This window comes from Varanus komodoensis, unplaced genomic scaffold (genome assembly GCF_004798865.1).
Source record: "Varanus komodoensis strain SLA01 unplaced genomic scaffold, ASM479886v1 scaffold15, whole genome shotgun sequence".
Taxonomy (NCBI): Eukaryota; Metazoa; Chordata; class Lepidosauria; order Squamata; family Varanidae; genus Varanus; species Varanus komodoensis.
This window is the reverse complement of record NW_025335440.1, coordinates 215,029-226,719: the sequence shown is the minus strand read 5'-3', so window position 1 is coordinate 226,719 and position 11,691 is coordinate 215,029. Positions and strand designations below refer to the sequence as shown.

The 11,691-nt window shown below is 48.7% G+C and overlaps 1 protein-coding gene across 3 annotated transcripts; it reads right to left on the bottom strand.

Moving 5' to 3' along the window:
• Positions 1 to 3,486: 3,486 nt before the first annotated feature.
• Positions 3,487 to 10,447, bottom strand: ZBTB8OS (zinc finger and BTB domain containing 8 opposite strand). Of its 3 annotated transcripts, none has more exons than XM_044425190.1 (7): positions 10,314 to 10,447; positions 9,709 to 9,733; positions 9,241 to 9,362; positions 7,870 to 7,952; positions 6,908 to 6,960; positions 6,292 to 6,328; positions 3,487 to 4,966 (listed from the first exon to the last, which is right to left on the bottom strand). In XM_044425190.1, exons 1-7 carry the CDS (start codon positions 10,399 to 10,401, stop codon positions 4,880 to 4,882), a joined length of 495 nt encoding a protein of 164 aa, XP_044281125.1. In that variant the 5' UTR covers positions 10,402 to 10,447; the 3' UTR covers positions 3,487 to 4,879. The 3 variants fall into 3 exon arrangements, with proteins under 3 accessions (XP_044281125.1, XP_044281127.1, XP_044281128.1); XM_044425192.1 differs by having other exon boundaries at positions 10,322 to 10,409; XM_044425193.1 differs by lacking the exon at positions 10,314 to 10,447 and adding an exon at positions 9,967 to 10,068.
• Positions 10,448 to 11,691: the final 1,244 nt, after the last annotated feature.

Below are 11,691 nucleotides of genomic sequence, written 5' to 3'. Positions count from 1 at the left end.
CGACTCGGAGGGGTGGACGCCTCTCTTGGCTGCTCCAGCCCAGCACTTTCTGCATGGCCACCCAGCAGTGTGCAGTCCCAAGGCCATGCTTGGCAGTGATGCTGGAGACTGGCTCTTCAATCTTCTGCGGACAGTGGCGGTCCTTAGCTGATGTCTGGCCAGTGTGATGGGCTGGATGAGGGCCAATAAATTGAGGCTTAATCCAGGCAAGATGTCGGTCCTGTTGGCAGGCAGTTCAGCCTTCTGGGTAAATGATGCTAGCCCTGTTCTGGACCGGGTTGCACTCCTCCTCAAGGACAGGGCGTGCAGTTTGGGAGAGCTCCTTGATCCAGAGCTGTCCCTGGAGTTCCAGGTGGCCACTGAGGCAAGGAGCACTTTTCTGCAGCTTTGGCTGATTCGTCAACTGCACCCTTACCTGGATGAGCAGAGCCTAGCAATGGTGACCCACACTCTGGTAACCTCCTGCTTGGACTATTGTAACACGCTTTACATGGAGCTGCCCTTGAAGACGGTCTGGATACTTCAGTTGGTTCAGAATACAGCCGCCAGGATGTTAACAGGGACAGATGGGCAAATATAATGCCGGTCCTTCACCATCTACACTGACTGCCAATTGAAGTCTGGGCCCAATTGAAGGTGCTGGTGATGACCCACAAAGCCCTAAATGGCTTAGAAGCTGCACATGTGAAGGAAGTGTCTCCTTTCCTATGTGCTGCCTGCCCCTTAAGATCTGGGTTGGAGGTCCTTCTTTGGGAGCCCTCCTTGAAGGAGATTAGGAGGGTGGCTACCCAGAGAAAGGCCTTCTCAGCTGTGGTGCCCTGGTCATGGAACACACTTCCCACAGAGGTTCGCCTGACACTGTCACTTTATTCTTTTCGGTGCCAGGCTAACACCTTTTTATTTTCCCAATATTTTAAGGTTTAAATTGCTATGATTTAGCAATTTAGCATAAACACAGAAATGATGTTGTGTTTTACTTTATTGTATTGTAAAACCCTCCTGAGACTATTTGGTAAGAGGACGGTATAGAAAAGTTTCAAACAAACACACAAACGTAGGTTTTTCTTGCACACACCGCTGACTCAGGGTCTCTTTTCTCACTGTTCTGCTCCTTCTGGTACTCTGGCGCTGGAGTATACCGAATTGTTTGTGCGGGGGGCTGCTAGCAGATCAAGGGCCCGGGGAAGAAGCTCTGGTTGAAAACGCCATCTGCTTTTTGGGAACCTGTCCAGAGCCGTTCTTTCACGCTTCCCTGCTAGCCCTCTCTCTGCAGCTCTGTGACTTCCTACAGAGCAGGTGAAGACCATCAAGCAGCTGGGAAAACTCCTTTCTGATCTGAGGCACCTGGGAGCGCCCCAGGGTGGCCTGGGAGAACATCTCTTTGACAAGCATTCCCTAGGGAGTGGCAGCTGAAGCTGCAGGTGACCTGCCACCCTATCCATGGCTGCTGATCCCATTTTGCGCCGGTGATAAAATCTGGATTTCTGCTGGACCTATTAGAAGTGTATGTATGCTTAATGTTGGGATACAGACTCCCTACATGACAAGGGAGCAGGGCCTGGCTGTTAAACCACATTCGTTCTGTTATGCAAATACATTGCCTGGCTCTCTTTGGAGGACCAGCGTATTTTCCCACTGACATACTTGGGCACATGCTTTTCTATTTCCTCCAGGAACTGGAGGCAAATTAGCTCACAATTGTCGTTGGAAAAAAGCCTAGAAGTACAATATCGTAATTCAAATTACATTGTATCTTAAAATATTATACAGGTTCTAACAAGTTCTGCCTTGCACCACTTGCAAAATAAATAAATTATGTCTGGGCTGAAGAAATTATGCTCTCTGATCAGTTCTCGCCAGAGTAGCTCCTCACTGCCTGTCGTAACCACCCCTTGTTACGGATTGGGAATTTATCCTTGTTCGATGCTTTTGTTTAGGGACATGCTCACTCATCAAATAGCAAGCATTAAACTTTCCGATTCCTTCCTTTCAGTTTAGCCATCCATGCAAAGCAATTCAGTAATCTATCCCGTTTTCAGTATATAGAATTGCACACTGGATAAAGATGATAAAGGATCGTTTCAATGGTATCCAATGACAGCCAATGTGGCTTATTGGTAAGAGTGCAGGTCTGGGACTCAGGCAGCCTGGGTTCTAGTTCCCACTCAACCACAGAGCTCACTGGGTTACTTCAGGCCAGTCACAGACTCTCAGCACAGACTACCTCACAGGGCTGTTGTTGTGAGGGTAAGATGAAGAGCAGGAAGAGGAGAACGATGTAAGCCACTCCGAGTTCTTTAAAAAAGAAAACTGCAGAATGTAAGTCTAATTATAAATAAATACACTCCATTGCAAATGGTTGTAGATCACAAGCTGAGCATGAATCAACAATGTGATGTGGCTGCAAAAAAAGGCAAATGCTATTTTAGGCTGCAGAAGTATCACTCCGAGATCATTTGCAGTGCCAGTCCCCCTCTACTCAGCACTGGTCTGGCCTCACCTGGAGTGCTGTGCCTAGTTCTGGGCACGACAGCTGAAGAAAGATGCAGGCAAGCTGGAAAGGGTTCAGAGGGCAGCACAGATGATCCCGGGACTGGAGGCAAGGCCGTATGAGATCAAAATAGCTGGGCATGTTCAGCCTCGAGAAGACTGAGGGGGGAGAGAGAGCACTCTCCAAGTCCTTGAAAGCTGCCACAAAGAGGAAGGCCAGGATCTCTTCATGATCACCTCAGGCTGCAGGACACAGAATCAAGGGCTCAAGTTATAAGACGCCAGCTTCCGGCTAGATAGCAGGAAAAAAATTCCTGTCCAAACAGTACGGCCATGGAGCCCCTGACCTGGGGGGATTGTGGGCTCCCCCACGCTGGAGGCATTCAAGATGCAACTGGGCGGCCATCTGACAGGGATGCTTCAGCTTGGTGTTCTGCACTGAGGAGGGATTAAACCTGGTGGCCCTCTGGCTCCTTCCAACTCTACTGTGCTTTGATTCCCTGCAGAATGCAAGGCAAGCAGAAGTCAGAGGGAGGGAGGGAGGGAGCCAACTATGCTAAGAGTTCAGCCTCTTCAGATGCCTTTTCTCTCCTTTGTGTCTCTGTTGGGGTGCTGTGCTGCCATGTTTACTTGGGTGCAACTGAGCTCCGCCACTGATTTCATCATGGCAATGGAAAGAACAGTTCAGCATTAACCCGTTTGTGGAAAACAGCACCGGGAGGGCCACGGTGAACACTAATCCTTCCATTTCTTCTTCTGTCCCAGATAGGGTTCTGCTCAATTCTGCAAGCTATCAAACAGGAAGGTATTTCAGTGGTTACACCCAGATTGTGGAACCCCTCAATGTATATGCCCCTTTATCATTGTTAAAGATAGGCTCCATCTCTGTGAACCCTGAACATGGATTATGGAACATGCTGTTGCAGGTTTCCATTCATTGTTTCTACTGCAAAAGATTCTCAAATAAAATTCATTATCCACACACATGTGAACATGTAACATTTTAAAAATGGATTTTATTTATATTTTATTTATAATCAAAAAATAATTTAAAATATGCAAGCCTCCATCTGTCATTTGTATATACCTGCATTTAAAAGTACGCCTAATCACATCATTGCATGAATGTTCTCATGGAAGTGCCTAGGTAAGCAGAGACATGTTGAAATCATACCTCGATTGGCACAGTGCATGGTGTTTAGGGTTCTTCTCTCCTGTAGTGCCTTGCCTTACAAAAAGACCCCTTGTATACTACCATCTCAGAGGGATGAAGAGGGAGGGGCAATGAATGAGCCGGTTTAAGATGCCCCAACCAAATTTTTCCTGGAGGAGCACCCGGATTTCCTCTCTGAGGTTAGACCAGCTCCATCGTTGTTCAGCTTTTGGCATTTCTGTTTTCTCAGCATTCATTGATTTTGAAGGGTTGACAGCTGGTTTTATTATTCTAGAGGGGCTCTTTTAAAAGCTCTGCTTTCATCTTTTTCAGTTTTCAATTGTTTTAATAGTGATGGCTTTATGACTAAGTAGTAGTATATTTACATAAACAAACCAAAGTTAAAGTGAATGAGAAAATTACTACTACCCAGGAGTGTGTGAGCTCCTGGCTACCCATACGCCCCTGCTGAGCTGTAATCCATAGCTTATTCTTGAGTTACACGGCTGGATTGTTCTTTGTCCTACAACCTGCAATTCCAGGTTCAGATGTCATGATAATCAACCCTGGGAAGGAGTATCCCAGGGTTGTTGCTTAGCCCAGCAGGAGCAGATGGGCAGTCAAGGGCCAGCATGTACACTAACATCCTCTTCATTATAAACAACCTGTGCTTGACAAACTATGGAACCATGTTGCCATGTCTGAGCCAGGCCACTGATTGTACCAGATTCAGTTATGGCACAAACTTCTGGGAGATCCAGAAGGAAAGCATTGCACAAAAAAATATTTGTAAAATATCATTTTACAAAGAGTTCTAAATGACAACAGAGGCAATAGAAGAGGTAGTATCATGAAAAGTAGACAAGACCTAGATTTTCATGTCGTATACTATCACCTCTTTTTAATCAAAAATATTCTTCCACCAACTTCTTGATCTAATTTACCGCAGAATCTTGCATTTGGAAACAGTACACACAATATTACAGGCTGCACCACCAAATTACTCTTTGCCTACAGTTTAGCTCTCTGCACATGCACTCTCTCTTTAGTGTTGCGGCAGCAGTACCCCAGAGCAGCCCAGGCATTCCCTGGATTACCCTGCCCAGATGCCACAGCCACCACGATGTCCTCAGCGGCAGCACAGTTCATCTAGCCCATGGCTGTGTCACTTCCAGGAAGACTCGGGAGAGAGCAAGTGAGAAGAGCGCAGTTTCTCACCAGTGCGCTTTTCTCTGTTTAGATATCAATTATGACAAAGAGCTCAGGTTTTTCACCATCACAGATCTGCATTGCTGAATAGGTGATTGCTTTGACTTCTGTGCCCTGAAAAGGAACAAGAAAAGCAAAATGAATTGGCCCTCAGAGCCATATGCAGAGTGACAGGCCAACTTCTCTGAGACACCAACACGTGCGGTGCAGCCGAAGTAGCCTTTCCATAGCTGCATTCGTTCCGTGTTCAACTCTTTGAACAAGCGCAATCTTGAAATGCACCAGATCATGACTTTCTGTATCATCAGCACTGGCCCAAAGCCTCTCCAACACTCCAAACATGCTCTTAGACAGAGGACCCAGAATGCTACAGTGTTGTCTTTTTCTCTGTGGTAAGAAAAAGATGGAAAAAGTACTGGGAAAACCCAGGAGAGGCTGGAGTGAAATACATAATCATCTGGACCCTCGTAAAATCCTGTGATTGAGGCAGGGCAATGACATAAGGAAAGCCTCATCCAGAAGCACCCAAGAACTGCTGCAGATGGAACACTGCTCAGCCTTGAACCATGGTCTGACGATCCAGAGGCCTCAGGCTCTCCTCTCCCCTTTCCGTTCCCTTTTTGTTTGACAAACAGTTAGGTTTAGCACAGTGTCTGTACCTATGTTTTCACTCACCATACTTAGTACTGAACCTGGTTGAAACCATGGTCAGAAGCAGGTTTTCCAACTCTGGTTTGATACGAATGATGGCGAGCAATACATTAAGTGCAGTTACTACTATTTCCAAAGCAGAAAGGGCAGGGAGGAAAGCCCCCACAGGAGGGAAAAAGCAAGGGTAGGAGAGAAGAGCCAGCTCACGCAGTGCCCGTGATTGAGTAATGCTGGGCCAAAGACTCAGCGCATGCAACAAGAGAGGTATGGTTTTGGTAGGGTATTCATGAATGTCCACAGGCAGGTTGCGAAAAGTGGGTTAATCACAGTGAGCACTTTCTCCAAGTTAAGGCTCAAAACAAAGGCATCATGTCATCTTACGGCTTCCCAGCTGGCAGCAAAAACCTGCCAGCTTCAGAAGATGCTGGGAAGTATCAATGGGGCCCAATGGCTAAGGTAAACTGCATTGTGCTGGCACGAACTGCTCTAACACAGAGCTAACAGCATAGCTGGAATACGGATTTCCCAGGGAAAGCCTTTCATTTATGCTGCCCTCTGCCTGAAAGAATCTGTCCTGGAAGTTGCACTGTTCATTTCTGTGAATATTTACTGCAGCTGATTTTGGTCCAGTCTGGGTATTAGCAGGAATTTCATGAGTGCAAGCTGCAACCAACAGCAAGCCAGAGAATACAGGACCATGAGAATTTGAACTAAGAGAAGTGCTTATTTAAGACAGACTTATCACTGGCCTCTACTGAAGAATGAATACTACATCTTTCATGACATACCTGGGGATGCTTCAACAAAGAGAACTCTTCTCCCCACCTTAAAAGGAAAAGTAGAGGGGTTTTTTTAAAGGAAATGACTGAATTAAATCAGAGCAGTTTTTGTTTAAAAGCGAACAAGCTCTGGTTATTTAAGGCAGATATGTGGAACAACAACAAATGTGCTCTGAAAGAAAGGCCATGATATCAACTGCACCAGGATGATTTTCCCTCAGCAAACCTGGGCAGCTAGATAGAGTGCATAAGCAGCTCTACCCCAAAGCCTAAATGGCCCACCCTCAGAGGGCAGTACAGATTTAGTTGTGCATATCCAGGTGTGAATGGCCAGGTTAAGAAGGCCAGTACATTTCCCATCATCTTCAAAGCAGCACATCCTTCCCAAGAACCTGGGTTTAGCTTCAGTCAGTACAAGAAGGCCATTTAATCAAAAGGAGAACATGCATCATCTTGGAAGAAGAGAAATTCCTCATCACACCCCTCCAGGTTTAAAGCATATGTGTTGTGGCAATGGGAAGTTTCAGCCAATCACATCACAGACTTGCAGTTTCTGGAAATTTTTATGCAGGGCCTCCACTTGGGGTTTCAACATTTCTGTTTTAAATTAGATCATTCTACTTACCCAACAGACCTTATTCTGAATCCTACCCGGTCAATATGGAGCACTTTCACTTCCTACAAAGAACAGAAAAATGAGCAATTCTTTGTGATTTTAAAAGGCATATACTTCCACATAGCTTTAGTAACATGACAAAAGTTACTTGTTTAGTTACATGACAAAATATTAATTCTCAGTTCTAGGCAGAATACTAATTCCCAACTATCTACGCAAACTGAGGTACATCAAGAGAAAAAAAACATTTGAAAGCAAGGAGAACTAATGTTTGAGTCTATCTACCAGGTGCTAGATGGAGTCCCTGGGGCAGTGGGTGTGAGCTTGGGTGGACTCTGAGGGATGGTGGAGGACAGGAGAGCCTGGAGGAATGTTGTCCATGGGGTCATGATGGGTTGGGCACGTCTTTGCGACTAAACAACATCTACTAGGTACATTTGCTCGTATTTCTTTTTCCCATTTCAGCACCTTTATCTTCTCAAATAACCAAATTACTCTGCAAAGGCCTTCCTGAATCACCACTTTAATGCTTATACACAGTGGTGCAGTTTATGGAGATGTCCTTTAAATGCCTTATGTATTACTTGAATTCTGAAGGACAATTAACTTCTCTGTCGCTACTTCCATGCCATTCTAATATTTTACATTCCTGATTATTTGCTGCAAGGCAAATGCAACAACACTTTGCTGATCCTAATTTTAAAAGTGATGGTGGGGCACGTGCAGTTTTGCACTTTAAGCTCAAACAAATCATAGTGGAACGACTATGGGAATGATATTGCATTTGCTACTACTGCATGATGCTGAACATGTTCACTTGGGAATCAGCACCATCTTGTTGCAGAAAAGAAACATTTACAGTAAAAATTAGAGAACGAGCATTTGGTGATGGGTATAGCCAACTGATGCGCAACCAGCCAAAACTGGGAGTAATACCACATTTAATTAGGCAGAAATCAATTCACACTCACCCTCGGAATGAAAAATTCCTCAGCACTGAATTTATAAAGCCACTCATCCAGAAAATGAAATAGAAGAGAAAGCATGTCATGTCCTGTTAAAGAGAATCAGAAGTAAGCAGAGAGCAAGCTGAGTGGAGCAAACAGAGGGTCCCCAGATGCTCCTTTCCTTCAGAATCCCCCAGTGCATGGAAGGCTCTCCCAAGCACCTGCTGGACCCTTTCCCATCCAAGCCACACTTGTGCGCATGGTCAGAGAGCAAGCTCTTGCGTGGGGATCAGCAGGACAGCCAAGCACATTATAAGTGGCTCCTTCTCATTGTTGGTCTATTGAACTCAAGGGAACATCTCAAGCCGAACTCTCTGCCTGCCCGCTTCCCACAGGGGAAGGCTTCAGGATTTGTTCTTATGGAGCTGCTACGAAAAGTCTGGCAACTTAGAAACAGAGCGAGTCAGAAGGGTCCCCCCGGACCATCTAGTCTGACCCCCGGCTCCGCTCACGACATGCCCACCATGGGCAAGTCCAGCCTATCTTTGAACAGCTCACTGATGGGGCCTCAACCACCTCCCGGGGAAGCCCATTCCACACCCTCGGGGTCCCAACTGTCAGGAAGTGCTTCCTGGCATCCAAATGGAACCTGGGTTCCCTGAGCTTTGCTCCGTTGGAGCGCTTCCTGCCTTCCCCTGCAGGGGAGAACAGGTCTCTACCCACCTCCGTGTGACACCCCCTCACATACCTGTGTGTAGCCAACAGATCCCCTCTGAGTCTCCTCTTCTCCAGGCTGAAGAGACCCAGCTCCCTCAGTCTCACCTCATACGGCATCCCCTGCAAACCGGCCACCAACCTTGTGGCCCTACGCTGCACTGACTCTAACCTGGCTATATCCTTTCTGTCATGAGGGGCCCAAAACTGAGCACAATACTCCAGTTGCGGGCGCACCAGAGTCATGTAGAGTGGTAGCAATACCTCTCTCGATCTAGAAGCCACACTTCTGGCTATGCAACCAAGGGTGGCGTTCGCCCTCTTGATCACTGCATCACACGGCTGGCTCATGTTCAGCCTGCAGTCAACTTGTCTTTGAGTACACTCTGAAAATTAACACCTCTGGACCTTCAGTGGACCTCTGGACCTTCAGAAAATTAACACCTCTGGACTCCCCTAAAAATACTGGAAACTGAATAAGTAAGTTACTCTGGGCAAGTAAAAGCCAAGCGATACATTCCCCTGTGCCTTGGACAAGGCAGTCACGTAAGGCCATGTGTTCCAGACAAATGAAGGGCATGTTGCCACAGGGCCACTTCAACTCAGAAGTCGGCCGCACTGCCTGGGGATAAAGGGAAGGCGCCAGGTTGGAGAACCCTGCTTCTGAGAGCACCATCTTACCCTCTGTCTCCACCTCGACTGTATCCAGAGGCTCGACCGTCTCCGTATCTGTCATGTACCCAAACATGGCCATAGCACACTGCTCAAAGGCTTCTTCCAAGGTGTCTCCCCAGGCATGCAACCTAAAGAGATCTTCACGTTAAAACTGCTGTGCACGCCTTCCTGCAAAGAAGCCCCCAGCTGTCTAGGCTTTCCCACAGGGCACCAGAAAGGGATCAGCTTGACCATGCTGATTAGGATGTTGTGGGGCACTCTGTCAACAGCTTTGCTGAACTCAGGATATATTATGTCCACGGCATTCCCACAGACCACACGGGAGGTCAGGGGAAGGACGGCAGCGGCTGAAAACTGGGGAAGCATTTCCTTTAGGAAGGACAGAGTGGGAGATGGACTCTCTTGATGCCTTTCCTTCCCCCTTCGTGTCCAGTGGAAGGTAACAGAGGCAGGACTGTGTAAGGAAATACTCACTGCACATCAGCTGTGTGATCCAGATCTAAATGGGGATTAAGAAGAGAGAAAAGTGATCAGACCACCTGTCCCATTTAAAAGAGTCCTTTGATTTCAAAAACAAATCTAAACAATGAGGAGAGGAGCAAGGCAGTAAGTGGCCAGGATACTACTACTCCAGCCACGCAATGATGCGTATTACATCAATCCGGGTCTCACGAAGTGAGCACAAGGCAGGTTTCCGTGCTCAACAAGGAAGCGAAGACCAAGTAAACACACCGAAACGCACTAACTCTCCCGCGGCAAGGACTCGTGGTTCTCCGTTGTTCCTGCCAACTGCCCAGGGAGCTTCGGCGGTGCAGCAGCGGAGAAACGTCGTGACGCGAGACAGGGCTCTCTCTCGGTCCCCCACGCGGCAGCTCCTGCCTGGGAAGCGGCAGTGCGCTCACCACGCTCGGTCCGCGCGAGGGCGAAGTGCGGCGCCCCAGCGAGCCGAGCACGCTGCCCGCCGCCGCCGCGCGAAGGAGGACGCGCCCTCGCGCCCCTGCCCAGCCTGGCCGCGACCCGCGGAAGTGGCCGCCCGCCCGCCCCGCCCTTCGCGCCGGCCTCGGCCCGCGGCCACTCACACTCGTACTTCCTCTGGATGGGCGGGTAGCGGGCCTTGACGGCCTGCTGCTCTCCGGTCAGGCCGAGCTCCCGTGTGTCGTGGGCCATGGCGACAGCGCCGCGCCTCTTCCGCCGAGCGGCTTCGCCGGCGGGGAGCGTAGGCCGGCCCTCGGCCCTCGGCCCCGCCTCCTTGCGCGCGCCGCCGTCGTTCGGGGTCCCGGCCGGATCCATGCGGCGCGCCCCGCCCCGCCGATTCCGCAGGTGGAGCTGCGGCGGCTCCTCCGCGATGGTAGCGGCTTTTAAAGCATTTCGGGTCGGGATTCCCGGGCCTTCCCGCCGCTGAGCAGGCAGAGGTTCAGCCGGTCAAGCTTCTCCTGGCATTTGCCGTGCAAGTGGAAGGGTGGCTCGCTGGGTTTCTAGCGAGCATGCTGCGGCGATGGTCCTGCTTTCCTTCATGTATTTCGATTTCATATGCACAGAACTCTTCCTCCAAGGAGCTCAGCCGGCACCCCCTTCCTCCAACGGGCCTACCCAGCCGGTTTTCTGGCCGATTGGTGACCTGAAGAGGAGAGTTGGCCCCTGCAGTGCACGAGGCAGGGCGATTGTAGAAGAAAAAGCTCGTATGGAAGTGCCAGAGTCTATCACTTCTCGTCTGCCAGCCCTGTAACTGTTACAGCACGCTCAGCTTTTTTCTTACTGAAAAAGGTGCTTTGATGTTACAGGCGCAAGGCTTGTTTGGTCCCTGTCTGAAAATGGTACTTAGAGGCAGCAACAGCCTGAGGGCACAGCCCCCTGCCCAGAGACAGGAAAAGTGGAGTGGATCCCAGAGTCAAACTGCGCTAAGGACTTCCTTTGATGCATGCTGAATCTCCCACGCATCAGCTTCATGACCCCTTTAGGATCCAGTGTTACAGAAGAAAAAGGATTCCCAGCCCACTTCTTCATGCTGTGCATGAATTCGAACTCCTCTCTTGCCCTTTTTCTGAGCTACACGATCTCAGTTGCTGTAGCAGTTCCTCCTTGATGGCTTTAGCTGCCCTTTCCCCAACTCAATGGTGTCCTTTTCTGGTTGTGGTGCCTGGAACCATGTGCAATATGCTAAGAGCTGCCACAGCGTTTACTCTGACATGAGTGTCTGTTCTGAAGTGGTGACAAACCAAGTAACCCCAGGCATGTTGATTCAGAAATGCTCCACTGTGCCAAATGGGACTTAACTGTGAAGGATGCACCCCAGGACGGTGCCTTTAGCATCCTTCAGCCATTTCACTTTTATTACCCATGCAATTCATACGATTATAAGAACTTGTTTCTCCTTTGCGGTGATAACTGTAAGATTACAAGCATGAGAAAAACTTAGCTTGACCCTAGTCTGTCACTGCCCTGGCGAAATGGACGCCT

Excerpts from the sequence above, each read along its gene's own strand:
- ZBTB8OS (XM_044425190.1), bottom strand. The coding sequence starts at position 10,401 with ATGGCCCACGACACACGGGAGCTCGGCCTGACCGGAGAGCAGCAGGCC. Across the intron at positions 6,329-6,907 it reads TTCAGAATAAGGTCTGTTGG|GTGGGGAGAAGAGTTCTCTT; the intron begins GTAAGTAGAATG and ends TTTCCTTTTAAG. Across the intron at positions 4,967-6,291 it reads CTTTGTTGAAGCATCCCCAG|GGCACAGAAGTCAAAGCAAT; the intron begins GTATGTCATGAA and ends GTTCCTTTTCAG.